The sequence below is a fragment of the Accipiter gentilis genome, chromosome 7 (genome assembly GCF_929443795.1).
Source record: "Accipiter gentilis chromosome 7, bAccGen1.1, whole genome shotgun sequence".
In the NCBI taxonomy this organism is placed as follows: Eukaryota; Metazoa; Chordata; class Aves; order Accipitriformes; family Accipitridae; genus Astur; species Astur gentilis.
The window spans coordinates 11,684,865-11,712,273 of NC_064886.1; the positions used below are offsets into that span (position 1 = coordinate 11,684,865).

The 27,409-nt window shown below is 53.2% G+C and overlaps 5 protein-coding genes across 5 annotated transcripts; all 5 read left to right on the forward strand.

Annotated features, from left to right (window-relative positions):
• Window positions 1-1,243: 1,243 nt before the first annotated feature.
• On the forward strand, window positions 1,244-2,650 carry LOC126040646 (protein S100-A4-like). Its single transcript, XM_049805396.1, has 3 exons — window positions 1,244-1,411; window positions 1,640-1,798; window positions 2,486-2,650. Exons 1-3 carry the CDS (start codon window positions 1,244-1,246, stop codon window positions 2,648-2,650), a joined length of 492 nt encoding a protein of 163 aa, XP_049661353.1.
• A 1,782-nt stretch (window positions 2,651-4,432) lies between these two features.
• On the forward strand, window positions 4,433-5,569 carry LOC126040647 (protein S100-A4-like). The gene is made up of 3 exons (XM_049805397.1): window positions 4,433-4,577; window positions 5,065-5,219; window positions 5,326-5,569. The coding sequence occupies exons 2-3, from the start codon at window positions 5,082-5,084 to the stop codon at window positions 5,488-5,490; spliced, it is 303 nt and encodes a 100-aa protein (XP_049661354.1). The 5' UTR covers window positions 4,433-4,577; window positions 5,065-5,081; the 3' UTR covers window positions 5,491-5,569.
• A 3,458-nt stretch (window positions 5,570-9,027) lies between these two features.
• Window positions 9,028-9,888, forward strand: LOC126041064 (protein S100-A7-like). The gene is made up of 3 exons (XM_049806304.1): window positions 9,028-9,111; window positions 9,281-9,437; window positions 9,679-9,888. Exons 2-3 carry the CDS (start codon window positions 9,285-9,287, stop codon window positions 9,886-9,888), a joined length of 363 nt encoding a protein of 120 aa, XP_049662261.1. The 5' UTR covers window positions 9,028-9,111; window positions 9,281-9,284.
• Window positions 9,889-12,061: 2,173 nt separating this feature from the next.
• On the forward strand, window positions 12,062-14,416 carry LOC126040837 (protein S100-A7-like). Its single transcript, XM_049805793.1, has 3 exons — window positions 12,062-12,232; window positions 13,019-13,247; window positions 13,653-14,416. Exons 2-3 carry the CDS (start codon window positions 13,047-13,049, stop codon window positions 13,815-13,817), a joined length of 366 nt encoding a protein of 121 aa, XP_049661750.1. The 5' UTR covers window positions 12,062-12,232; window positions 13,019-13,046; the 3' UTR covers window positions 13,818-14,416.
• Window positions 14,417-17,173: 2,757 nt separating this feature from the next.
• LOC126040663 (protein MRP-126-like) lies at window positions 17,174-19,137 on the forward strand. The gene is made up of 3 exons (XM_049805426.1): window positions 17,174-17,335; window positions 17,960-18,118; window positions 18,796-19,137. Exons 1-3 carry the CDS (start codon window positions 17,174-17,176, stop codon window positions 18,979-18,981), a joined length of 507 nt encoding a protein of 168 aa, XP_049661383.1. The 3' UTR covers window positions 18,982-19,137.
• Window positions 19,138-27,409: the final 8,272 nt, after the last annotated feature.

A 27,409-nucleotide genomic window follows, 5' to 3' on the forward strand; every position in this document is an offset into this window, starting at 1 on the left:
GTCTCCAGCAGGATCAGCTCCGGGCACCCTGTGCCAGCTGCTAACCCAGCCCTGGTGGTGCACAAGGCTCTAGGTCCCATGTGCCGCAAGTTTGCAAGATTTCACAAAATGCCCGAAATATGTTTTTCCCCATGGTCCTCTCTAGCTGCCAAATCTCTGGGAGAAGAAAGACACAGTTCCTTTGCAATCACCAGAGAGTGAAACGTTGGCTGTCTTCAAGTTGCTCGAGGCCAGGCCACCTCAGGTTTCACCAGATGAGGATTTACCCTGGTTCCCTCCTCCAAACCAAACAGGATTTTGTGGATGGGTGGTAATGCAAAAATAACTGGGGGTTTGCAGGAAAAAGCCAGGTGCCCTCCCTGATAGTGGCACTCCCCCAGGAGCAGCCTCCTGCCAGGATGGCTGCCTCCCTGGAACAAGCCCTGGCCTTCAGCATTGGACCTTCGATGAGTGCTCAGGGAAGGAGGGTGACAAGTACCAGCTGAGCAAGGCTGAGCTGAAGGAGCTGCCCAGCTTCATGGGGGTGAGGGTGGGGACACTCAGGACTGAGCCCCACCAGCATCCTCACATCTCTTCCCACCACTGGGGAAGATGTGGGGGTGAGGGAAGGGCTCTCTCCTCCCTCAAACATGTTCCCCCCACCTGCTGAAACCACCTGTTGTGGTTGATGCCTACCTGTGCCGTGGCTGGTGAGCACCATCCTTGACCCTGCTGATGCTCTGTGCCAGGAACAACTGAATAAACGCAGCTTCTGGGTGCTGCTGAAGGACCTGAAGGACAAGGACAATGTGATGGACTTCAAGGAATATGCAGTCCTCCTGGGCTGCCTCACCATGCTCTGCAATGACTTCTGCACTAAGGCTCATGGCCCTGCCAGCTGGCATTGAGCCCCAGACCATGGCTCAAATAAAAGAGCTGTCACCTCCCCAGCCCCACTTCAGAGCCTGTTCATTTGCATTGGGATCACCAGGATGGGAGTGCTGGAGACCGTCTGTCTTGGGGAGACCAGAGCCACCCAGAAAGCTGGCAATGTGGGGTACAGTACAATGATGGCTTAGTGGGGGGTCATGGGCTGGTGACCTGCTTTCTCTGGGGAGCCCCAAGGGATGCCCCAGCCCTTCCCAGTCCCTGCACCCATCACTTGGCTTGTGCCTTGGTCCCCAGACTCCCCAGTAGGGCCAGCAGCTCCTCCCAGCACCCACCCACCTCCCACTAATGGGATCACACAGCTCGTTAGGCAAAAATGAGGTGCGGGCGAAACTGCCAGCATGGAGCTGCTGGGAAAGCCTGGAGGCAAGGGGGCTGCATGGGGCATGCTGGGCAGTGCCACCCTGGCCGGGCTATAAATGCCCATTGCGCTCCAGATGCAGCACCCTGGCTCCTTGCTGTTGCCTGGTCTGTACCAACCCCGGTAAGTCTTTACTCCCCTTCCTTGTACATTGCTTGTTGTGCAGCTTTGCTCTCCAGCTGCAATTCACCCAGCAGCTGCTGCACCCTGAAATGCCTTCCTGAGAGGCACTGGGGTTGCAGCTACCCCCCTAAAGCATTGCAGACCAATTTGGGCAGGGTGGGGGGGACAGACCCCTCTGCCACTGCCCTGAGCCTGCCCTGACCCCATCCTTGGTGCTCTGCCTTCCAGGCACGTAGGAGGCTGGCGATGGCATGTCCCCTGGAGCAGGCGCTGGCCGTGATGGTCACCACCTTCCACAAGTACTCAGGGAAGGAAGGGGACAAATATAAACTCAGCAAGGCGGAGCTCAAGGAGCTGCTGAACAAGGAGCTGCCCATCTTTGGGAGCGTAAGTGGCCGTGGGGGCACATACCTTTGCATCCCCTCAGAGGTGCCCAGGTACAGGCGGGAGGTGTTGTAGGAGCAGGAGCAAACCAGCCTTGGGTCTTTCCACGTAGCATGGTGCAAACCGCGCAGGGGTGAGCCGAGGTGGTCTCTGAATTTCCCCAAAGTGTGCATGACGGATGCAGCCCACATGCAACACACTGGGATCTTGTGCTCCAGGGCAAGCCCTGGGGAGAAGGAGGGATGAGGCCAGGAAGACCCAAGCTGGAGCATGCTCAGACTGAAAGGAAACTTGGCTTTCTTATACCCACAGAAATATTTTGATTGGCAAAGAAAAATCATGCTCCAATTTATTTTTTTTAATCCTTTTTTAACCCCCCAACTTCCCCTTCTGGCTTGTGGTTTAAATTGGGAGGAGGGAGGAGAAATTTTTTAGCCAGACTTTTTAATGACTGAGAGGTATATTTGCTGTAGTTGTGCCAGCACACCCCAGAGGACAGGTAAGCCAGCTGCATTTCTAAAGCCCACCTCCTTCCAAAGGCAAAGAGAAAACCCTCCTTCAAGGCAGGGGGAGGGAAGCCCAGGCTTTTTACATCCCTTCTTGCAAGCAGCAGGGCTGGGTGAGAAAGCACCTCACTCATCTGTGCACCCCGAAACCACTTACCCTCACCATGCTCTCCCCCCATTGCAGAAACAAATGGATGAGGTGGAATTCAAAAGGCTCATGAATGACCTGGACCACAACAAGGATAGTGAGGTGGACTTTAAGGAGTATGTCTGCTTCCTGGCCTGCATCACCATGGGCTTCAATGAGTTCTTCAAGGATGGCCCCACCAAGCAGCCCCGCAAGAAGTGACCCCCACTGCCCACAGTATCACCGCAGGGCTTTCAATAAAAGCTTTTCCAAAGCCTTGGTGTGCATCAGTATGGTTTTCCGCACCGTAGGTTAACGGGCAGCCGGGTGACTCACGCCCTCCTTCAGCTTTGTGGGATTTTCCATGGTGTGACTCAGCCCCAGGAGGCATTTTTGGGAAAAGCCTGAGCAAAACAGCTCAGTGCCGGCTCTGAGCAATGCACTTGGACATTGCCCTGAACTGTCCTTGCTGGCTTGAGGAGAGGTTCAGTGCATGTTTAGCTCAAAACATACAAGCTTCCCTGAGCTGAGCTTGGCTCGTAGGTTGGCACAAGCTGCCCTGGGCAATGCATTGGGTTTAGGGAGAGAAAGCTGGTCTGGAGGAGCTGGACAGCAAGATGCTAGGAAGCAAAGCATAGCTAGCATACAAAGCACAAAAGCCAGAGTGTGTCCCCAGTTCCCACAGAGAAGAGCTGTTTCTGAGCAGCCTTAGACCCCCTCAGACTAGCCCATGCTGGGGGACTGCATTGGAGGTCAGCCTAAGCCCCCTCCCGGGTGTACCACGGAGCCGTGGGGCTGCAGACAAGTAGCAGTTTCCTGAGCACATCAGCCTGTGATACTGGCTGGGAAGCACAGGGCTTGCCCCCCCACTCCACCTCTGCATAGCCTCAGCAGCTCCTGGCAGGTCTGGGCTGGTTTGCAGAAGGTGCTGCGGCTGCTCTCCAGCTTTCCCCAGCAGCCCCAAAACCTCAGAGAAACCATCGCAGTTTCAAAAAAGCCCTTACAAAGCCTCTGCATTGTTGCATGGCAGAGCAGATACCTGGCAGAGCCTGTCCCTGAGCTCCCCAAGTCCTCCTTGAGCGCCTAGATCCTTCCAGCATCTCCCCAGCAGCCTCAGACTTTGCTCTGCCCCTTTCCAGTGTCTTTATAAGAAGCCCCAGGGAGCTTCTGCCTCCTGCCTGTAATTTACACCAGTTTGCATTTGCTAATAAGGATACAAGGTTCAGGCTTGGGGGTTTCTTTTGGTAAAATGGTCCTTAAAGAAACCCCTGACCTGGGAAGAAGCTGTGCGGTGTTTGGTGAGGTTTCGCATCCCACAGGGCACCAGAGCAACCTGGAGCTGGCAGGGGGGCTTCATCCCCTGTTTTTCTCACTCTGGTCCCTGCAGCAGCAGGTGCCTTTCTCCTGAGGGGGCTCAGTCAGGCTCGGGGACAGTGGGGGTATTTGTCAACCCTTGCACCATGGCGAACAGCCGGTTCGCCCCATGGCAGGGGGTTGCAAACTGCCTGCTCCTGGCTTTCCCCTGCAACTCCCTGACAAGCGCTCAGGACATGCAGACACCAAAATAGCTCTCCGTTACACAATGGGGCATTGTGACGCACTGCCCTCGCAGTTAGGAAATAGAAATTGCTTACAGTCGAGTTAAAAAACAGAAAAAACCCCCTCATCCAAACCCCAGCACAACAAAGCTGTGGACAAGCCCCGCTCGGGTTTGTGCCGTTCCAAACATCCCTGGGGATGCTGCCAAAACCATTGCGTGCGACGTCTCGCCCCTCATTGGCATCACCTACCCTCACTGGCAGTGGTGGGACGAGGTGCCCACCACCCCCCTTGCTTCAGCCCTTGTCCCTAGGGATTCTCTCTCTGGACAGGTGGTCCTTGTCCAGCCCCGGGGGCACATTCTGCCCTTTCTAACACAAACCAGCCCCCTTGACAATGCAGGAGCTGGATGGGTTGGGGGGGCCACGGCTGCTCCCAGGGTTTTCCTCTCCTCCTTTGCCAGCCAATGTCCAGACAGGCGCTGGATCGGCATTGGTGCCTTCCTATCCCGGTAGTGAGGAGGTGTCCCAGGCGGGGCTATAAATGCCGTGAACTGACGCCGGCTTGCCTCCCGCCCTGCCTGTCCTCGGCTGTTTCGTTTGAGCTGTTGGTGAGTTGTATTTTTCCTACGATGCTCTGTTCCCCCTCGCCCTGTTGGCCATCCAGATGCCCTCCAGATGTCGCTGATGGTGCAGCTGCCCCAACCTGCAGCGGGGTCCCCCTACGGAGGTTTTCCCCTGGGGCTGAGCGTGAGGCTCTTGCTGCAGCGAGCTGAGCTCAAAGGCTGCATTTCACCTCTGAGGGCTGGAAAAGCACAGGTGCCCCTTCCCTGCCTGGGCTGCCTTCCCCCACGTTCTGCCCTCCAGCATGGCTTTTTTGGAGGTTGCTCAGCACCGGTACCAGATGGCAATACCCAGCCTGGCTGCTAGTGGGGGGGTGAAATTAGGGAGGAAATGGTGATGCATCCCTGTGTATGCCCGGGAGTGGGGTACTGGAGCAGGCTGTACAGTCTGGGGAAGACTGTTGGCCCCCCAGCGTGGGGTTGTCTGGGGACCCTGAACTCTGGTCTCACCTGCTTGTGCTGTTGGTGCCCCCAGGATCGCCGGCATTCCCCATGGCATGTCCCTTGGAGCAGGCACTGGCCGTGATAGTCTCCACCTTCCACAAGTACTCGGGGAAGGAGGGGGACAAGTACAAGCTCAGCAAGCAGGAGCTCAAGGAGATGCTTGTGAAGGAGCTGCCCAGCTTCAGCGTAAGTGTGCGGCAGAGGGTACGACATCCCATGGGTGATGCTGGGACTCAGGGATGTGGCCCTTGATGCAAACCCCCATTTTAACCCCCCTTTTGCTCCTGGGCAGAGACAAACCAATGAGGCCAGCTTGCAGCAGCTCATGTGCAATCTGGACAGCAACAGTGACAGCGAGGTGGATTTCCAAGAGTACGTGACCTTCCTAGCCTGCATGGCCATGATGTGCAACGACTTCTTCCAGGACTGCCCTGACAAGATGCCACGCAGGAAGTGAGCATGGGGCACTGGCCTCAGGGCTGCATTGTTGCTCCCATGACCCTTTTGCTCTTTCAATAAAGGTTGCTTTAAACAAAGTCCTCTGCATGCTTGCAATGAGGGGGTTTCTTCTCCTGGGGACAGGAGTGCTGTCAGACTGGGGAAGACCCCATTTCCCTACCATGTACATGTTGTAGGTACCGGATGACGAGCGAGAGCATGGGTGCTACTAAGTTGGAGTTGCTCTGCCGCAGCATGGGCACTTCATTCCCTGAGCCCTTGTAAACAGCCTGCTGGGCTGATCCCCACCGGCCATGTTAGCATGAGTCAGTGGCAGTTGCTGCCTGGCAGCACCCTGCCCTGCAGCCCCAGTAACTGCTTCGTGGTGATGCAAGGCAAGGCAGGAGCTTTCACAGGGATTAATGCCTCCAACCAGCACTGTGATAACAGTGACAGGTAAACAACTCTTTTTTAGCCATAATTATTAAGCTGACACAGGGTCAGCCTCTGTCCCCCCACCTGCTAACCTACTGCATTGGAAAGTCACCCAGGACCCTTGTCCCTTCCCCACCCCAAGCAAATCCTTAGGGAGCAGGGTTTCAGTTGCGTTCCTGCTTGGGGTGGGGTTATGGCGTGCAGAGGAGTGACTTACCCCATGCACCCAGCCAGCTCTCCTGGGCTGCCGGCATGGGAGGACTCTGCCCATGGCTATAAATGTGAGGAGCCATGCAGCCACAGCCCTCCCTTCCCCCCACCGGAGCCTGTCCTGCTCATGTCTATAAGTCTCCATTTCCTCCCCTGAAGCCTTTTCCCCCACACTGAAGAGCTGCGGCCAACCTGGGCTTGCGTGCTGGGCTCCAGATGTGCAGCATGCACCTTCCAGATGTGGACGTTCCCCCCTTTGCCCTGCTGGGAGCCGGACCTTCATCAGTCAGCTTGGGGGTGCTCCCAGAGGCACTGGCAAGTAGAGATGCCACAAAGGCTTCTCTTTGGCGAGCCCTGGCTTTGCCCCCCCTACCCTCCCGGATGCCCTCTCCGCCAGCCCCCAGGCTGCGTGTGGAGGCAGCCGGGAGCCATGTTTGGGCTGCACCCTGTGAGTCACCCTGCAGCCACCAGCCCCAGCTGATGCAACACCCTGGGGTGGCATGACAGTGAGGATGCGGGGCAGCACCCTGCTCCTTTGGGGCCAGACCCTGGGGGCTGCGCTGAGCTGGATCTGGACTGGCTTTGCCCCCTCCTGCCCTGCTGGCACCAGGGCAAGCTAGAGGGTTGCAGAGCATCCCTTGAGGTGGAGAGGGAGCGATGCCCGAGTTGCTCCCCAATCCCTACCCCAAGGCTGGACCAGCTCCCAGCTGCCTGCTGAGCTCCCCTCCATCCCCGTGCTGCCTACAGCTGTGGTGTGGACTGGACCTGGACCATAACAAAGATGAGGAAGTGAATTTCTAGGAGTACGTAACCTTCCTGAGGGCCCTGGCCATGATCTACAATGATGCACTGAAGGAATGCAAAATGTAGAGCTGGGCCAGCCAGTGGGGTGAGGGAGCCCAGGGGCCTTTTCTAAGGACCTTTTGTAAAGTTTTTTGTAATTTCCTATTGTAAAGTTTTGTTGCTGTGTTTGTGGTAATTTTTGAACCTTGAATAAATTAAAACCTCATGGATAGCACTGTTTTTTCTCTTGCTGGCGGTAGACGGGAGGAACTCAGCAAGGGGCTGCACCCAGTGCTCATGTCCCAGCAGACAGGTCCTGTTGGGTGCTGGTGATGCTCTGCCTGTTCTTCTGCCCGGGCACTGCACCCTTGGCTTTGAAGGGATGGTTTGCCAGGAGACTGGGATTGAAGCTTATTCACCTGCTCCCCCAAACAGAGAGTGTAGGGCTTATTCCACAAACCCCAGCTTCTGAGATCCAGTGCTCACCTGAGCATCAATATTAGGAAGAAAAAGAAAGTATCCACCCCTCCAGGCTCAGTGAAACACCTGAGAATGTGGCTGTACCGCACCTGCATCCCAGAGGCAGGTGAAAGGGACAACCCCTACAAGCCCTTGGTCCTTTTTATGGCTGACCTGTGAATATTTGAAGCTGGCATGATGCTGTTCACAGGCATCCCTGCCTGCCTGCATCCATCCACACCCCTGTCACCGCCCTGCTGCCATGCCCTTGGGGCTGTACTGGTTCTGTCCCTGCGGCACCAACGCTCCCGGCCCCGCAGCTGCACTTGGCCACAGAGCAGATACCAATGACCCATCGCAGCTCTTGCACTGGAGTGTGGGCTGCCATGGCACAGCAGCCAGGCCCCAAGGCAGGGCATGTGCTGGGAGCGTCTCGTGCTTGGGCACGTGGCTTCCGTGGCAGGGTGGGTAGCAAACGGCAGCATGAGGACCCAGGGCTCATGTGTGTCTCCTCCCAGCTCCCCATGTGGCACAGGCATATCCCTTCAAGCCTGCCCATGTGTGTCCCATCACGTCTTGCTGACGGTGCACCCGTGTCCCACTGATCAGCCATGTGTGGCTCCCCTTCCTGGGGAGAATGTGCCTGTCTCCCTCCATCATACAATCAGTTTCTTTGTTTCACTCTTTTGCAATTTAGGCTTTTTCTGGCACCAGTTCCTCATGCTCCTGGATTAAGAGGCTGACGGGGAGATGTTTCACCACCACTGTCCTTCCCATCTCCTAAAAGCCTTAATGGCTAGCATAGGCTTTTTGCTGTGCCAGTCCCACCAAGAACAGACTTGTGGTGAAGGGCTTGGGCGTTCTTGGGCACAAGCTCCTCACCAGCCCCCCTGACTGTCTTTCCCCCCAAGACATGCAGAGTTTAGCAGCCCGTGCCAGGCCATGGGAACACCATGGGGTCATCCATGTGGCAGCATACCCCCAACAACTGGGAATAGGCAGCGATTGGCAATGACCTCGGTTATCGTCAGGAAGCAATTACAGCTGCCAGGAAACACCACCTCCTAAGACTGGCAGGCAGGTTTCCGGCATGCTGGCATGCCCAGATTTGTAATGTCTTTCTTGGCTTCCTGGCTAGCCATTAAGAAATGATTCAGGAGGAACGCTGCTCATGATTTTGGAGAGGTGTCTTGGGGGTGAGATGCTTTGGCCATCCCTCAGCACCCATGCAGCACACCTCCAGTGAAATTCAACATTGTCAGGGCAGATACAGGACTGATGAACCACATCTACCATTGTGAAAAACCAGCATCATCCCACTGGAAACCGTCACCCAGCACCTTTCGTGTGATCTTGAAAAATTCCTTTTCCATCATCTCTGCAAAGACCCCCAAACTCTGCATAAGTGTTCCAGCTCCTGGGAAAGCCCCTGCACCATCACTGACCCACAATGCTGGCTCCCTGAAATGTATATTTTGGTGTTTCCTTGTTTTGCCCTAACGAGTTTGGTGTGTCCCCTCCCTCCTCAACAGTGGGAGCAGCCAGTTCCTGGAGCCAGGCAAGAAATCGCCACCTGGGCGTGCTGCGTAGCCTTGCACAATTCCCAGGGTTATTGCCCCGAAGGAAATTTGAGGCTGTCACAAATCTTAGCTCAGGGAGAGTATAAAAGACACCTTGCCTCCACTGTGCTGTCACTGCTCCTCTCCTCCCGTGCACCGCCATCTGCAGAAGTCAGCCCCAGCACTGCTCATAGGTAAGTAGGTCCTTGCCAAACAGTGGTTTCAGGCCTCATGCTGCTGGAAGTGCCATGGGGATGAGCCTGACCATGCCAGGCAGCCAAAGCCTGGCTGGGGCTCCCGGAGGAGAGGGCAGTCCTTCTCCTCTGATGGGGTTTAAATATTTTGCTGCCTGTCCCTTCCTAGCAAGATGAAAACCGACCTGGAGCTTGCCTTGGAGTGTGCCATCAACATCTACCACCAGTATGCCATGAAGTGCCCCATAGATGACTACCTGAGCAAGGCTGAGTTCTCAAAGCTGCTGAAGGAGACCGCCAAATCCTTTCTCTACAACACTGTGCCGGTAAGAGCTGAGCATGGCCCAGGTCTCCTAATGCTGGTGAGAGCTTGCAGAAGGGGTGGCCTCCTTGCAGTGTGTGGGTGGTTGAAAGCCTCCCAAAGGGGAGGGAAAGTTTTTCTAGGGTTTTCCTGAAACTGTGCAGTCCTTGCTGGGTGAGCCTTGTGCTGTAGTTGTGGGCTGTCAGGGTGACCCTGAACCCTGCTGTGCTTCAGGCTGCCTCTTTTTCATGTTTGTCCTGCTGCAGCCTAACACGTCCATCGATGACTATATAAGCAAGCTCTTTGCCAGAGCAGACCACAACCATGACGGTCGCCTGAAGTTCACCGAGTTCCTGACCACGCTGAATCTCGTAGTCATCGATGCCCACAATAGGTCCCACCAGTGTCACAGCAGCCACGACCAGCATCCAGATGACAGTCACGGCCAGGACCATGGCCATGGTCCCCACAAGTGAAGCAGTTCCCAGGGTGACTGTGCCCATGGGATTGTGCTCTTCCAGCAGCATCATCCCTTCTGTTTGTCCACAAGCACAGACAAACCTGTAACCAAAGCTTTGCTGTCTGCTTCTGCCTATGACATTGAAATAAAATGTTTTTCTGCAAGCACCAAATGCAGCTGTATTACGTGTCCTGCCGTCTCCAGGGAGGATGCAATATGCATCTAGTGTGTGGCTGGGGGGGGGTTAAATGTCTATTGAACTGGAGAAGCAATGGGAAAGGAAAGGTGGCATGGGGGGACCCTGCTCTGCAAGGAGCAGGACAACAAGGCTACTGGGTCGCAGCTGAGCAGCACAGACTGTGCAGGCTCCCTGTCCTGAAGCATATCAGACCCTGGCATGCTCCCACTGCCTTCCCAAGGCTCAGTGGGTTCCCTGCACAGGGTGGTTGGCCCCAGCACCCTTCACCTCAGTGGATGGTGGGGTGCGTAGCACCTCATGACACTGGGGAGATTGCTGGGAAGGGGCAGCCAGTGGCTGCACAAGAGCGTCCTCAGCCCTGGTTCTCCTGGCCCCTCTTTGCACCAGCTCCAGGACATGCCAGGGTGAAGCACAGTTGGGGGCTGCTTCCCCAGGTGACTGCCAAGACACTGCTCTGGACCTGGGGGTGCAGCATCCTGGGGGTACGCGCAACGCTTTTGCAACCCACAAGGCAACCAGCACTTATCTTGCAAGCCCCAACACAGCAAAGAATGAGGCTGAGGGGCTCTGGAGAGCTGGTGTTAACTCTGCACAATGAAGTTGGATGTTTTTGTTAGCGTGAGGCAACAGCACCCCAGGTCACGGCACATCTACAAGCCACTGCAGGCTCCTGGGGAGCAGATACATGAGCAGAAAAGAGCTCCTTTATCTGCCAGTGACTGCACTGAGCGGGAAACCCTCAGGCTCAGGAGGCTCTGACATTTCCAACATCAGCTGAAATTAGAAGCCTGTCACATGTGAAACCGAGCCACGAAAGGAAGCATGGGGCTATTGCATGGTTATTTGCACTTGATGACACAGGTGATCACTCTCTAGCTTCACAATGTTGCTACTGGTGAGGAGGCTTTGTCCCCCAGAGGCAGATGTTATTCACTGTCCTGCCAGGGCACCCAGGTTGTCAGTTGCGCATCACTCCCCTCATGGGGCTGGGCACTGCGAGCCGCCTCCTCTGCAGGTTTTGGGGAACACAGATGTGAAAGATGGGAATTCAGAGCCCACAGGTCTATCTGCGTGGAGACTATGCAAGTGCACAGGGCAAAAACCAGTCTCGGCTGATGCTTTGCGAGGCCAGCTGTGGAATGAGGATGCAATTTTGGACTGTTGACAGTCCCTGATGAGTAGAGCAGGAAAACAAAAAAAGCAATAAAGTGAGTCAGGGATACCAGAATAAAACTCATGCAACAGTTCTTGATACTGCCCCTGGGACATGCAAGAAGCATACTCAAACAGGAATGGTTACCCTTTTGTTTTTCTGTTCCTACCCTCTTCCTGGAATCTATTGTCTTATTTTTACATCTTTTTATAGTCTCTTCATTCTTCTAGTACCTGTTCTGCTAATGCAAGGTGGGTGGCACAGAGGTGACTGTTGCAAAACACTTGCTTGTTAATGCTCCAGCCAGTGAAGACGCTGACCTCAGATTTTCTTTTTGTTTTATGCCCAGTTTCCTCCACAAAGTTTCTGGAGCAAGAGGAAAGGTCTGGTACAAGTGACATGAAAATAGAAAGTAATGGAAAATACCCTGGAAAACAATTTCTTAAAAGGTAGATGCTGCCTTCATCTTTGTTAGTGTTCAACCAGTTAGTATCATAGAAAACAGAGAGATCACATTAAAAACAATGAAGGGACGAAGTTATCCACATCTCTCTGAAACAGCCCATCTTTATTCTACATTGGCATGAGAGCGCATAAAATTTTCAGCACATTGCAGAACTTGCAAAGTTTTGGCAAGTTCTGCCAAGACTGACCTGCCCTTTATGCTCATGTTGAGGTGTGATGGTACATCCAGTGTTTTTCCCATTCTTTGCCCAGCATGCAAGCAGCTCAGCCCTGTCAGAGGTGATGGTGGGGTGGAAGGGCAGCATTTCCAAAACCTGGTGGGTGTTACCAGGAACTATGTGCAGAGGTATGAGATGGGGAGGGGTTCAGAAGTTCCCACCTTGCAATTTCCAGGTACGGGAAATCCTAACTCAAGCTCTTGCTTGCAGCAGGTGTGTCAGCATCTCTGATGAAAGAGGACCTCAGACATGTATAAAAGGGCTGCCCAGGCTCTTGGATCACTGCAACAGACCCATCATCTGCAAACCCTCCTTGGAGGCAAGGGTAAGTAACACTGCAATGGTTCTTGCAGGAAATAAGATAAGGGAGAAGCAATTTTGAATATGGCACTTCATGCCCTATGCCTGTTTTATTCCAGGGTGATGCTTTCTACTTGGGGCAGGGTAGGAGGCTGGTTTTGATGACTACAAGTATAAATTAATGGCAGTTCTGTGCCATCTTTAGTGGAGCTGTAATTGTTTCCACTGGCAAGGAGAGAGCCCTTTGTGGGTGTCACCTGCATGGTGGCACCACCAAAGAACAGGGTCTGTGTGCTCAATGTCTGCAGTGAAAAGGGTTTCCTACCCAAAGAGGAGAGGGAGATTTGCAGAGAGAGGAGGAGGTCAGGGAGAGGCTGCAATGGAGCCCATACCTGAACTGTGCTCCCTGCCTTAAAGCCATCCTTGCTGTCAGTGGCATGGTGCAGATACATGACTACAGCCTGATGGGTTTGTCTAACTTACCTGACAAATGCCTCCAGGTCAGTAAGAACAAGCTGCTTCTTGGGTGAAGCTAAAATTGGAGACAGTTGGACAATGCTGTAAAACACTGATATACTTAAAACCACTTATTACCTGGTTGGCGCCGAGGAGACACCAACTGCTCCCAGGCATGCTGGGTGCTACTGGCTTGCTCAGCCCTGGTGAGATGAGGCTCCTAGTACAGATCTGCTGCTAGGCTGGGGAGGTGCCATGCAACCCCTCTTTGGGGTGCCTGGGGTGGGGGCCAAGAGCATGGTGCAGGGTGCCTGGTTTTTGATGTATCTCATGGCTTTGAGGTTTCTCCTTGCAGTTTCTGTAGGTACCTCAAGAGCTCAGCCATGTCTGCAAGCACCCAGAGCACAGCCACCCTTCCTGAGACTCAGCAGTTCCCTGGAAACTGCACACTGGAGATGGCCCTGAAAACCATTGTGGATGTCTACCACCGTTACAGCATCCGGGAGGGCCAGCTTGATCTCCTCAGCTTCAATGACTTCAGGACACTGCTGACTGAGCAGGCACCGACCTTCCTACAAGCTTGCGTGAGTGCCTCAGGAGCTGTTTTGTGTTCCTTGGAGGGGTTGTGGCAGGGATGAGGCTGAGGTTGGATGTTCCTGTGGGAATAGGGTGCAGACCCCACCATGGCTGTGGTCCACAGAGTGGGTTTCTGTGATCAGACCCAGCTTGTTCATGTACTGTGGGGCCACCTGTGCTCATCCCTCCTGCCACTGCAGGGGTATGGAGCAGCCAAAGGAGCTTGGGACAAGAGCCTATCCATCTGGGGTTTTAACTAGGGGCTGACTGCAAGGTAGGAGAGGGTCACAATGATCCTGGGGTTTCCAAACATTTCCCAGGGCATGCAAGAATAAAACTGGCTCGGTATTCACCAGTGGGTGTGCAGCCCAGGGAGGAGCCATGCTAACACATGTCCTGTCCCCCAATTTCAGGGCAGGAACAAACGTGAATACCTGAGGAAACTCTTTGAAGAGACAGACTTAAATAAGGACAGGGAGCTGACTTTTGAGGAGTTCACCATCGTCTTGGCCAAGTTGACCGATGATGCCCATCGCATCAGCCACCGGGATGACCGCTGTATACCAGACAAGGATTGAGTCTCAGTGCACGACCCATGTAAAACTCAGAAGGGGTTGCTTGTAGGAATTGTGCTCTGGCTGCTTTCTGTCTGCTTGGATCAGTCATGCTTGTGAGACAATAAAGAATCACTTGAAGTTCATTGAGTCCTTCCTATCCCATCTCATGGATGGGGAGGGTGGGCACCAGCTGCAGCGAATGCATGGTCCTGCTGGAGCTGTGGGATAAAGGATTGCCTAAATGAGGCACTCCAAAAACCCCAAAAGGAAGAGGCTTATGATCGAGATGTGGCGAGTGGGAGAGAGCTGTATTGCTCAGTGTCTGGTCCAAGGTGAGAGGGCTGGACTGATAGGCTTGGAAGGTATTAATGACCAGAAGACCAACGCAAGGCATTGCCATCAACTGCAAGGTATTGCAGTTGTATTAGATGTTTTCCCTGTCAGAGGAATTTTTCTGCATAGACTGGGAAGAGCTGAGCCAGCCTAGCTTGGGGAAGCACTTCCTATTTTGCCCATTCTCATCCAGCTTTTTCACCTTGGCTATGCCAAGTGTGTTCTCTGGATGCAGAATCACCTGTGAGCAGGAAAAATGCATTAATACCCATGACAACAGCAGTTCACAACAGAACACAGCCTTTACCACAAGAACAAGCCAGGGTGCTCTTAGTAAATTCCATGTGTATTTTTTTTCCTATCTATATATATAGCTTCTAGTTTGTGGGAAATTCTGAGATTTAAAATTTTATCCCTAAATCCCAATGAAAACTCAAATTTCAGATATTTCCCATGCAGACAAGTCATCTGGAGTGCTCCCTCCCAGCCCTGCTGAATGACTTGCTATCCAGCCAAGGTGAAAAGCCCAGATCGTTTCCATCTCAGAGTTTTCCACCAGTAAAATATTCTCACCAAAACCCTGATGGGCTCCAGCAGGGCACAAAGATCTTGTCCCTGGCTGAGCCATCTGGAAGATGTCTTTCAGCACCAACAAACTGTTTCTGGGTACTAAATACACTGTAATGCAGCTCTTTACCAAACGCTCAGGTACCACCACCCCATGGGGCTGAGCAGGTAGGTGCCCCAGCACAAGCAAAAGCAACACTTTGCATGTTGCAGCACAAGCAGGAAGGTCAAGTGCAATGGCCAGATCCAGCCCTGCAATCTACCAGAGCTACAGGCGGGCTTAGAGAGAGTCCAGCACCCTACAGCAGTTGTACTGTGCCTGGGCAGGCAGCAGAGCTGGGGGTCAGCTCCCTTTGGGCTGAACCAAGGAGGTGCATGTCAAGCAGCTGAGTTTATAGCTGTTTGATATGGCTAAGACATATGTGAATGCTTTTCGGCTCAAGCTAAAGGACTGGGAAATCCTTACCCTTGTGGCTCCGGGATGGGAAAACCTCTAGGCTGCCCCAGCTCCCATGGTGGCTGCTCCTGCCAGGTGGCAGCTGGAGCATTGCTGGTCAGATGATGCTCAAATGTGCTCAGGAGCTAGGGCTCAGAGTTTGTCCCCTGGCTCCCCCAAGCTAACACCACATCTAGCAACCAGAACATATGTTCTGTCCTGATCTGGACTAAAACCTGCTGTGAAACACAGCAAACCGCATAGTGACAAACCCTGCCATGCCCTCTTCCCGCATCAGCCAGCCACTTGCCTGTAAACATGTATTTTGAAAGAGTTTTGCAACCATTGTCAAGCATGGGGTGTCCTGTCAGGGCTCAGGTCCTCAGGGCACAACCAACCTCAACCAGACCTTTTGCTTGCCATGGCTATTGGGCTGCTTGCGTGCCACCTGATACCTGCTTCCCACTCCTTTGCCTCTGCAGCTCCAGCAAGCAGAGGCTTGCTCAACCCCAGTGGCCTTGGGGCCAGGATTGCAGCTTACTGCAGCCACTTTGGCATGGCTTACAAGCACAGCTGGACAGGGAGGCTCCCTCTGCAAGGAGACCTGCAGACCCAGGCAAAAAGTTGTACTAGCACATGTTCCTGTGACGCTAAGCAATACACAGGCTCCCTGGTCACTTTAGTGATTGCACTGGCATTTAAAAATGAAATACCTGGGGTCTCATCCCTGCTGCCTGGTGGGCACGTCTGAGGGTCCTAGCCACATCCCTCTTTGGAAATCCCTGGCCACAACCCACACCTTGTAACCCATCCTTGCTCTTCCCCACGTCCAGGATGATAAAATGACCAAAAGTATGGTTTCCTGAAATTGCTGCAAAATTCTGCAACTAAGCAGATGGTCCCTGACACCCTGTTGTGAAATGCTCCAGCCTTTCTCCAGCTGTTTTGTGCATCAAAGCACTCCTGTTGTGAAATGCAGTGCACCCCCACCAGTGAGGGCAGGAGTCCCAGTGGCCACTGTGTGTGGACTGGGGCTGCATCCCTGAGCAGCTGCCTGCACAGTGATGCTCCATGTCAGCTCATCTGGAGGTCCTGGAGCTTGCCCCAGGCCTGTCCATGGCCATGTTTTGGCCTCCACTTTGTGTCTGAGATTAGTGTCATGTTTGGCAGGTTAAACAAACCCCCAAACAAGTCAGCTGAATCAGCAGGCAGAGCATTTTAATGAAGAAGCACTGGACAATCTTGTTTTGCTCCTCATCTTAGCTGCTCTGAGGCAAAGCACCTGTGCTGGCTCTCTGCAACACTGAGAAACAACAAAAAAAAGCAGCAACAAAGTGAGGATACAGTCCTAAAAATTAAAAACACACCTTTCAGCCACACCTGGTCTCCCCAGCTCAGAGGATACCTTGGGTGGGGAGAAACCACCCTTGGCATTGGCTGTTACTAACCTGAGGAGATGAAATGAAGTTCCAGGAGCCCTGCCAGGTTGGGAACCCACCCTGTATTATTTGTCTTCCATAAAAAGCTGCTTGCTGCAGGCAGGGGATGGTCCCCCAGCACTGCGGCACTGCCCTTAGCATCAGCTCTGTCCCTGTGTCATGAAGGCAACCCTGGCCACGCTGTCAGTGCTGGGCTGCGTGAAGCAATTACACAATGGGATGCCTTTGGGTGCACTGGACCATGCAGTGCTTGTGTGCACCAGGTCTGCAAGGGTGGGGATGCTACAGGGCCAAGCAGTGTTGGCTCATTGGAGAAGGGCAGGCATGATGCTGTGGGTCCCCTTTGTCTTGCAGCATGAAGACATCTCTATAAATGAGAGTAAAACAGGTGAAATTGAAGCAGCAAAGGGGAATGAACTTCTACTGAGAGCTGGAGAATTTCAGCCCCAATTGCCAGGTGGAGGGAGTGAAGGGGACCCAGCTGCAGGGACACAGCTATGCCCTGACCACCTCCTGCCACCCAGCCAGAGTACATGACACACCGACCTTACGGGAAAAGCCACAGTCACCCCTTTTAAGGAACTACCCTGGAGCCTTAAGCAATGTACAAGTATGTAATGAAGATGGACTGGAATTGGGTGAAACAGACATTTCACAACAGGTGGAGGGGCACAGGCGGATGGTCAGGCTATAAAAGATGCTGTGCTTGGGACCAGCCCCGCTCCAGCCTGAGGGGATCTCACTACTTTGTCAAGATGAGCAAGGCAAGTCTAATGTGACATGGGCATTTAAGGTCTTCATGTTCTTTTCCAGGTGCTGGTTGTGCCATTGGAGGTGCAAGAACCCTTAGGGAGCCTCTCCTCACCATGTGAGCTGCCATCAGTTGCTGGCAGAGGATAACCATCTCCACTCAGGCTCACCTGAGCACAACCCACAAGGAGAGATGTCTCCTCCTGGAAGAGGTTCCTCACAGCACAGTCCAACCACTGAAGGGGCTTCTGGACATCAGATCTCATACTCTGTATCTCTACAGAGGTTTTTGCAGTGCCACCAGCTATTTTGGGAGCCTTGCTCCAACAGTGCCTGACTTACAGAAGGCACATTTGGAGGGGAGGGAAATCAACTCTCAGTTATTATCTGTAGTCGCACATCCCAGAGCAGAAGCAGGCAAAGGCTGCAACACCCTTCAGTCTCCTTTGGCTTGTAGATAAGAGAAAACTCAAAACAAACAGCTCAAATATATCCCCCAAAAGAATGACTGAACAAAACCAGACTGCATCCTCATCTGGTGTGAAGCAGGTGGCTGTAGCAGAGCCTCACTGGTTTACATCAGACTTGCTCAGCTATTGTGGCTCCTGACATTACATAGTGTAATGGTTTCTCTTCAGACCTCCCAGATCCAGGAACCGCTCTCTGAGCTGGAGAAGGCCATGGATGTCATCATTGATGTCTTCCACCAGTACTCAAGGCGGGAAGGGGACAGAGACACCCTGACCAAGAAGGAGCTGAAGCTCCTGATTGAGAAGCAGCTTGTGAACTATCTCAAGGTGAGTGGAGTCAAAGCAGGGTTTCTTGTGGCCCACATGGGGAGGTAGCTGGGCTGGACCCCATTGCCTGAATATATCTGCGACCTGGATTCACCCCCTTCCTAATCTGCAGTCCTGCCCCAACACCTTCTGCCCAGACTCTCCTTGTCTGACTGCCACTTTCCAAACATGCTCTGTAGACAGATGAAGGAAACCCACACAGGTCTGAGTAAACCTGCAGCCAGCTATTTAACCTCTTCACCTTACCTGCAAAAATCAGGGTCATATTGCCTGAGAGTTCCTTTGCCATGTAGGAGCAATGATGTCAGAAATATCAGCCAAAAAGTAAAATTTTTTTTTTTTTTGTAACTCACTTTGCTAAAGCAGAAAGTAAAGCGTTTTTAATCCAACATGCTAAAGGAGAAGTTTGTGGCTGACCTAACACTGCTGCCTTCATCGGTCTCCACATTGCATGGTGTCCTTGCAGCAATGCTAGCTTGTTGCCCTCTGATTGCTTTATTGCTGCGGATGAATCATTGCTGTACCCAAAGCAATTGGTGATGATGACACAAGGATGAAATCACTCATAGCACCTGGCCATTGGAGACCCGGCACACATGAGGGTCCCAGCGAGGCCGGGGAGAGGCTTGAGCCGTGGATGACAGGACTTTGCCCTCACCCTGTCCCTTTCTTTGCAGCATGTGAAAAACAAGGCCACCATTGATGAAATCATGAAGGACCTTGACATCAATAAGGATGCACAGATCAGCTTCTGCGAGGTGATGTTGCTGATTGTCCGTGTTACCATTGCCACCCATGAACACCTCCATGATGTTGAGGACCAGCAGCAGCAACACAAACACCAGCACCAACACCACCACTGAGGTGGGCTGTGGTCCCAGGCCGAAGGCACCCATGCAGTGCTTGCAGCCCCTGGCTTTCTCCTTTCCATCCCTCTCCACCCACCTCCCTCTTTTCCTTCCTTCAAGTTTGATGGTTTTGCTGCCAAATAAAGATTTGCCCTGAGGCTGTCAAAACTCTTTTGTGTGTCTTCATCGGTTTCCCTCAAGGCAAGTCCTGCACCTTGCTCTCTGTCCCAGCATGACTTTAAACCAGGCAAATCCACCTTGGAGACAAGCTGCAGGTTCTCAGGGGCAAGGTGAATGCCTGGGGAGAGCAGGGTTCACTGCAGTGGGTGCTCACAATACTCATAATGTGCTCCATAGGTGAGGGAAGGCAGTATAATTTGACATGTCTTTGCATTTCCAACTCGAAAAAACCCCAACACTTTGGCCTGAAAACACTCTGCATGTCTCCTAGGACTGACCTGTGGTGGTAGGCAATAGCTGCAAGAAAGGACGGGGATGGATGAGCACTCTTTTCTGGATGAGCATGCTTTTTAGGGCACTTCTGCTCTGCAGAGCCCTGAGATGGGGCTGGAAGGGGGCTGGGGGTGGATGCATTTAGTTTTAGTGCTACAGCCAGCAGTGAGGTCTGGCCACTGGGTTTCATGTGGAGAAGACTTGAGAACAATCCCAACTCCTCACTCAGAGCATCCCATGTTTGCACTGAGGAGGTGTCTGTTATTAATAGCTGCTTTCCAGAGTGGGTGGCTGGAAATGCCTGTGATGCTGCTGAGCAGCCTCCTTTCATGCATACTTAGAACCTACCTACTGATATGCAAATGCCTTTTAGAGGGGGGAAAAAAGGAACAGTTGTGATTTCCTAAGGGTGAGTCAAAGCCCTGAAATCACCCTGCTCTGTGAAGGAACCTGCCACAAGCTTCCCCAATCCAGCAGCACTGAAGCAAGCCCTCTGGTTAACACAAGACTGCCACAAGTTTGCTTCACCACTGCTGGCTGGGTTGCTTCAGCTTCCTTTGGAGTCAATTTTGACATCTGAAGTGTCAAACACCTTCTTACAAGGTAAAATCCGCTGCAGGGACCAGAGTCCACTCAGCTCTGCCCGAGCCTGCACGGGGTGGCATGTCCCTTCTGGAGCCAGATCCTGCACCCAGCACTCAATCCTGCACCCCAAAATGGGTCATGCACCCCATCCTACAGCAATTTAGGGTCTCTGGAGCAGGTAAGAAGCCCATACCCAAGGAAGAGAGTGGAGCTGGTTCATTGCCATCATCTTGCTGGGGCAGTAGCAGGTCACCTCCAAGAACAAAGCTGTCCCCAGGGCTGGCCCAGGAGGACATGCCCAGCTTTCAGGACAAGGGTGGTTCAGGTCCCATTTGCAACAGATCAGCTTTTCAGGAGCTCAGAACTCTGCTGGTCAATGGTCAGCCTTTCTGTTCTTTGCAGCAGAGGGGTCTCCCTGTGCAGGGGCCAAGCACACAAATCTTGGTGCAGGGGGCACCCACAAACCACCCTGGGACCTTCCCCCAGGATCCAGGCAGCAACCAGCTTTGAAGCTCACGGTGCTCGTGCAACAGGATATTTGCCAACACAGTGGGACTTTACGCTCCCCTGAAACCCAGGGTGCAGGACTCCTGTTGTGTCACCTGCCAGGGCTGTTGGACCATCGGACCGGAGGTGGCAAAGAGTGAGCCACCACACACCCTGAGCACAGCAGGACCCAGATAACAACACAGGGCTACAAGCAAGAAAAAGCTATCAGTGGGTCCTCCCGTAATAGCAGAGTGGTCTCCAAATCTATACACATCCTTTCATCCCAACAGAGCTCACAGCTCCCTGAACAAAGGGGACACCAAAGCATCACAAGTAAGAAGGTGTTGGTGTCCTGGTTTCAGCTGGGATAGAGTTAACTGTCTTCCTAGTAGCTGGTACAGTGCTATGTTTTGAGTTCAGTATGCGAAGAATGTTGATAACACACTGATGTTTTCAGTTGTTGCTCAGTAGTGTTTAGACTATAGTCAAGGATTTTTCAGCTGCTCATGCCCAGCCAGCGAGAAAGCTGGAGGGGCACAAGAAGTTGGCACAGGACACAGCCAGGGCACCTGACCCAAACTGGCCAACGGTGTATTCCATACCATGGGACGTCCCATCTAGTATAGGAACTGGGAAGGGGGGACGGGGAATCGCTGCTCAGGGACTGGCTGGGTGTTGGTTGGCGGGTGGTGAGCAATTGCCCTGTGCATCATTTGTACATTCCAATCCTTTCATCATTGCTGTTGTCATTTTATTAGTGTTATCATTATTAGTTTCTTCTTTTCTGTTCTATTAAACCGTTCTTATCTTAACCCACGAGTTTTACTTCTTTTTCCCAATTTTCTCCCCCATCCCACTGGGTGGGGGGGAGTGAGTGAGCAGCTGCATGGTGCTTAGTTGCTGGCTGGGGTTAAACCACGACAATTGGATACACCCCAACTGCGCTGTATCCTGTGCTGCAGAAGAATTGCTCGCTCAGGCTGATGGGCAAGGTGCTCTGCTGCCCACAGCCATGCTGCTCGTTTGGGGATGGCACCTGGGTTCCTCCAGCCTTGCTGCCCCAGGAGCACTTCACCAGCAGCACGAAGCAGGGGCGGAGGGAGGGGCGCAGCTCCCAGCCCCACCTGCCTTTATCCCCAGGTTATAAGGCAGGACTCGACCTCTACAAGCTGAGGACCAGGCTCCTGCTGCCACCTGGTGGCATGTGTCACCGAGGTTGTTGGGGTGGCCACCACCCCCAGAGTGACATGGGGAGCCCATGGTCCTGCCCAGCTTCCCAAGATTGCACCTCAGGGACGCAGCGGCTGAGCCCATCAATCGTAGGCAGAGCCCCGGCCTGTGACTCCCCTGTTCATCACATCCCCTACTTCGACCCCACCAGTGCTCTTTACAATAAGTAGGATTATACAGATTTATGTGTCAGAAACAAAAACATGCGCTGATTTGCAAACACCCAAAACTCCTCTCTCACATGCCCCTGCTTAAGCCACCACACAGTTTTGCTGGTAAGGGCTCCTTTCTTTCTCAATGCTACCACATCAACTCTTCTTACCTGTGTCCTATGGGGAGAAGGAGAAGGGAGAAGCACTGTGGTTCCTCCAGTGTACAGCTCAAAGCATCAGACAAGTGGTGGATACAGATAAATACTAAATCCTCCTCCTTTCCCTGTTTGGGGGGGCTTGTACCCCACATCCCTCTCTCTGAGCTTTGCCCAGGTGAGATGCAATGCCATCAGCTTGCATTTGTACCCTGCCAGGGGTCCCAGCCTAGCCCCTGCCTAAGGACTATGTCTCCCCCAACTGCCATCCTGTCCTGTCCCATCAAAATAGCTTTGGGGTGGCCCTGCCAGCTCCTCACACTGCTGACCCCCTCCCAAAGCTCCCAGGCTGGAGAAAAAGGGCTAAAGTCTCCAGGGCTGGGCTTTATGAACAGCTCTGCAATGAGGGGATGTAATCCAACTGGGGCTGAGCTGTACCTCCCAGCTGTGACCTAGCCCAGCCCCAGCATCCCCATCCTGCCTGGTCCCCCTGCCCACCACGGACCCCCTCCACCCACTGTTGACCTCCTCCACCTGCTGCAGACCCCCTTCACACCCCACAGACCCCTCCACACGGAGTCAGTGGCCCAGTGGCTGACACAGGAAGGGTTGTGCAATGCCCAGCGCTGTAGCAACTGGGGACTTTGATGCACTGTGCGGTTGTGTTTGTTATCGGTCTAGACACGCCAATAGGGATGAGCCACCATGAGGTAAAACTGGTCGGTCCTGGGGTGTCAGTGAGGCATGTGGCCAGGACCTGACCCATCTTTATGGGCAAACCCATGCCTGGAGCCCGGCAAAGCCAGCCTGACTCTGCTGTGGATGAGGATGTGCTGCCACAGGATGGCACCGTAGTAGCAGCAGGCTCGGAGGGAGTCGCTGGCAGAAGAGACTGGCTCAGAGTGATTCAGAGCAATTTTCCTTCTAATTCCCCTCATTCCCCGGGGGCAACGTGTGCTAATCGGAACGGCAGTGGTGGAGGAAGGAGTACAGTGGTTGTAGGTGCCATTGCCACGTGTTGCCCTCCCATCCTCCTCCACAAGTGCTTCCTGCCTGGTACAGTGGCTTCCACACGGCCATGCCTGGCCACCCCGCAGCATCCCTGGTCCTGGGGTCCTTCCCACATGTACCGTCCCCGTGGCAGATAGATGCTCATCCAAGATAGTTCATACAGAGATGGGGATCCGCCAACATAAAGCCTTAAACCCTGAGCACTTGGCCATCGGCATGACTCCAGCCCATGAGAAAACACTCCTTTGGCTGTGTCTTCATCAAGGGCATGGCCGGGAGCAGCAGGCACTCCAGCTCGTGGGATAAATGTTGTGGGGATGTTGGTTTCTCTGTGGAGTTTGTGCTAAGCAGCCTGGCAAGGCTGCACCCCAAAAAGTTGCAGGGTAAATTGTGCTGCTGTCTGTGCCCAGTTTCCTGGCCATCCCAAATATAGCCCTGAAGCAAGTCCTCCAGGGCTGGGGCTCTCCCAAAAGCTCCAGCTCCAGGGGACCATAAGCTCTGAGAGCAGCCCCTGGGCTGATCTGGCTTCCACCAAAAGCATCTGTGTGCTAGGAAGCCCTTGCTGCAGAGGGCCTGCAGTGACTTGCTGCCTCTTGCCTCACTGTGCCAGGGTAAAATTTAGCTCTAGACCATGGTCTGCATCTCATTTACAACCCACTTAATTGCAGAGATGTCTTGTGCCGCACTGGCGGTGTCAGCAGTGGTACGTGGGTGGCACAGGTTGGCTCCAGCAACCCCTCCTCTCCCAAACACGCTGCTATGAACCTGGCCCTGCAAATGCCGCCTGGGAAGGCTGATGTAGAGCATGATCTCATCTGGCTTTGTACCGTATCTGGCAATCTTGGGACAGTGCCTGAGCCCTTAATGAAAGCTGGCACACCCTTCATAGCAGGGAGGGCTTGTTACACCCCCTTTCCAGGTAAGCAAACCTGGGGTCATTGACTTCTCTGAGACCACACAGAGAACAGGCCAAGAGCCAGGCATCCTGCCCTGGCTGCCTCGCCGCAGCATTCCCACAGCCCCTGTTCTTTGTTCTTCCCCCGGGACCCCTGGGGCAGCCTGGCTTCATGCACAGCTTGATGTGCTCCATTGGGGCTGAAATGCAACTTGGCCCCGTGCACAACTCAGTTTGCTCCATCGGGGTTGAAATGCAGCCTGGCACTGAGGCCATACCACTGGGATGGGTGCTGGCTGTCCCTGTCCCATCGAGATGTATAGTAAGTGACTCTCCCACAAGAGGGAGCTCATAACCCTGTTGGTCATGGCCACCCAGGGCTGGCGTCACTGGGGGTGTCACTCTTTGGAGCAGGCTGTCCTGTTTGAAAAGCAGCTTAGTGCTCTTTCTCCTTGTGGAAGAAACCACAGCTCTGCTGCTGTTGTCCAAGCTGGGCAAATGTGAATGTAGTCCAGGCCCAGTGGCAGCCCACATGAGACATAAGGGATAGCCTCAAAAATTAGATTAAAGCCATGTTTTCTGCAGGAAGTTTTTCTGTCTCTGACATTTTTAAAGCTTTGGCATTGCAAAGCCCCACGAACTCACAAATCACCTTGGCTGTACAGGAAAAAAACCTTTTTGGGGAAACTAAATGCAAACTTTCATATATGAAGAGAACATCTGGTTAGCTTTTTTTTTTTTTTTATCCAGGGAGATGTCTCCAGTTCAAACCCCTGTGCAAAACCGTGGACTCCCCCCTCAGGTCCCTAAACAATGCCCACGGAGAGCAGAGCTGCACGCTGACCTACATACATCTCTCCCAGGTGTGCTGGTAAACATCCTCCCCGGGGAGGGATAATGAGGGAGGCTCCCTGGAAAGTGCAGCAATGCAGAGAAGCAGCCAGAGAACAGGACTGACCAGAAGAAATCCTCACCCTCCACCCACTCCCCCGCAGCCTGCAAGGAGCTTGCACAGAGCTGCTCCCACCAGTCCGATCTGCGCCCGTTGGCTGGTTGATGCAGGTGAGCAGGGTGAGTCTCCACCATTTCTTTTTGTACTTGAAATCAGCTTTTCTATTTTCAGGGCCAATTTGCAACCTGTCCTTCCCAGGAAGGCTTGGGGCAGCAGGGACTAAAGACACAAGCACAGGACTAGCTGCCCAGATTCCCTCTGCCCAGCCTCAAGTGCAGTGCATGTGTAGACACAGCACTTTCCTTAGTTGCAAGAGCTGATTCATTCAACCCAACAAGTGCCTGAGATGGCTACAGGGAACCCCGTCCTTTTAATTTAAGCAGGGAGTGGGAAAGTAGAAAAATGAAGTGAGTTAAGGTGAAAATTGCGAGAGTAGCCAGGGCAGTGGGCAGCCCAGCTTTTAGCATCCAGCAAAGGGAGGTTTCTTTTTACCTCTGGCAAAGAAATTTAGAAAGGCTGAAACTGAACTGAATATGTTTTGAGTTATTGGAAAGGAACATGGCAGATTTCCTGCAGGCAAAGCTGCCCCTGCTCCTTGCTGTGTCCTCAAGTTTTGCTCCTTTCCAGGACTGGAGATATGTCTAAGCTCATTAAAGCCATCACTGACATGATGGAGAGTTACCAGGGCAATGCCAGGAAGGGGAAGAAATCTGAGCCATTCAGTAGAAGTGAGTTCAAGAAGCTGATCCAGCAGGAGTTTGCTCCTGTCAAGGTAACTGTATGGGCTTAAGGTTGCAAAGATGGGTGGGAAAGGTGCTGGGGTGGTACTTAGGGGTCGTCAGGGGTTATGAGGGGTCCTGCAACACTTACCCCACAACCAGGGCTGGAATTGGATCTCTTCAGTCTTTAATTTGCCTGGGGTTGAGCATTGTGGCAATTTCCTTGGGTTTGTATTGCAAGGCAGCAAAGCTCCTGTGCACCCCTCCTGGTCCAGCTGTCCCCATTATCCTGCAGGGAAGGGGAGGTCCAAGGTGAGGAAGGGGTGCCTAGTCCTGCTGTGCCTTCATTTCCTCCCTGGGCAAATCCAGGTGTAATACCATGCTATGAAACCTTAGCATTGGACTCTGTGCAACCTCCGCTGCCTGCTGAGACTATCCTTTTCATTGCACTGCCCTTGCAATAAAGGGACCCAGCCCTCGCTTCACCACCTTGCCCCTTTGGGAAGGTCTGATGGGCTCCTGTCCTCTTAGAGGTCACCCACCAGCAAGTACAGATACATCACCAGCCTGCCAGATTCGGACACCGAGCCCATGAACAAGAAGGAGAGGGGCTCTGCCAAACCCTGTGTGTACTGAAGGGCATCTCCTGCTGCTCCTGGGGCACAGAGACGAGCAGGTAAGTGAGAACTCAGGGAATGCGGCAAGTAGGCAAAACTCCCAGACAGCATTTGCATTGCCTCATTAGGAGGGGACAGATCCTTCCTTGGGACCAGTGTCACCCTGAGGTGGTGTGTGGCTCCCCAGGTCTGCTTTACCCCTTGTGGTTGTCCCAGCAAGCCCAATCCATCAGGGAGGATGAGGTGGATCCAGGAGCTGAGCTCCAGCTCCATGGGGACCCAGAGAGTATTTAATCAGCTCTAATAACTCCAACAAAATTGCACAAGCTTATCGGGCACAAGCTTAGTGCAAAGCAGAGGTATTGCAGGGCAGGTGGTGGGGAAATGGGGGCTGGGGGGTGTGTGTGCATGGCAGCCTCAGCAGGGCTTTGGGGCAGTTGCAGGTGAATTCCCCCACAGGTTTTCTTCCCTTTCCTGTAGGATCCCTGAATTGCCCTGTGGGGCAAAGGACAGAGGCACCAGCACCCTGTGGGCATGGTATGGTCACCTTGTGGGCTCTCTCTACTCCTCTGGTGCAGGCAATGCCTGCCCTTGCACCAGTGGCAGGGGAGATGTGAAGACAGTGCCCCACTCCACGTATTACCTCCATGAGGCAAAAATAACCCTGGGTCTCTTGTTTTGTCCCGATGCTCCACGGGTGTCTCTTTGGGGTGCTTTGCAAATGCAGCTTGAAGGCTGGGGGGTGGGGTGGGTGGGGACAGATTTGCTGTTTTCTTCTCAGGAACACGACAGCAGAGCAACGGCTGACATATCAACACCTTCCTCCATGAGCTCCTTTTGTTTTTAATGGGTAGAAAGTGAAAAATCACTAGACAATAGGGCTGGAATGAACCATGCAATTAGTTGATTCAGACTGTACAGTAATAACGAATAAAGACTGACAATTCTTCAGGGAAAATTAAAGGTCTGTGGTTGGGAGTTCATCTCCAGCTCATTTGAAGTCAACAGCAAAATTCCCATGGGTTTGGGGGGCGGACCAAAAATGCACCTCAACACTTATGAGGATGTTTCAGTCTAAAAAATGCAGCTGTGGCAGCATGCTGGCTTTCTTTTCCATTAAAAAAAGGGAAGCCCAGCCCTCATTTTTTTATTTTATGGAAAGTTTTTACCTATGTCTTTGCGTAA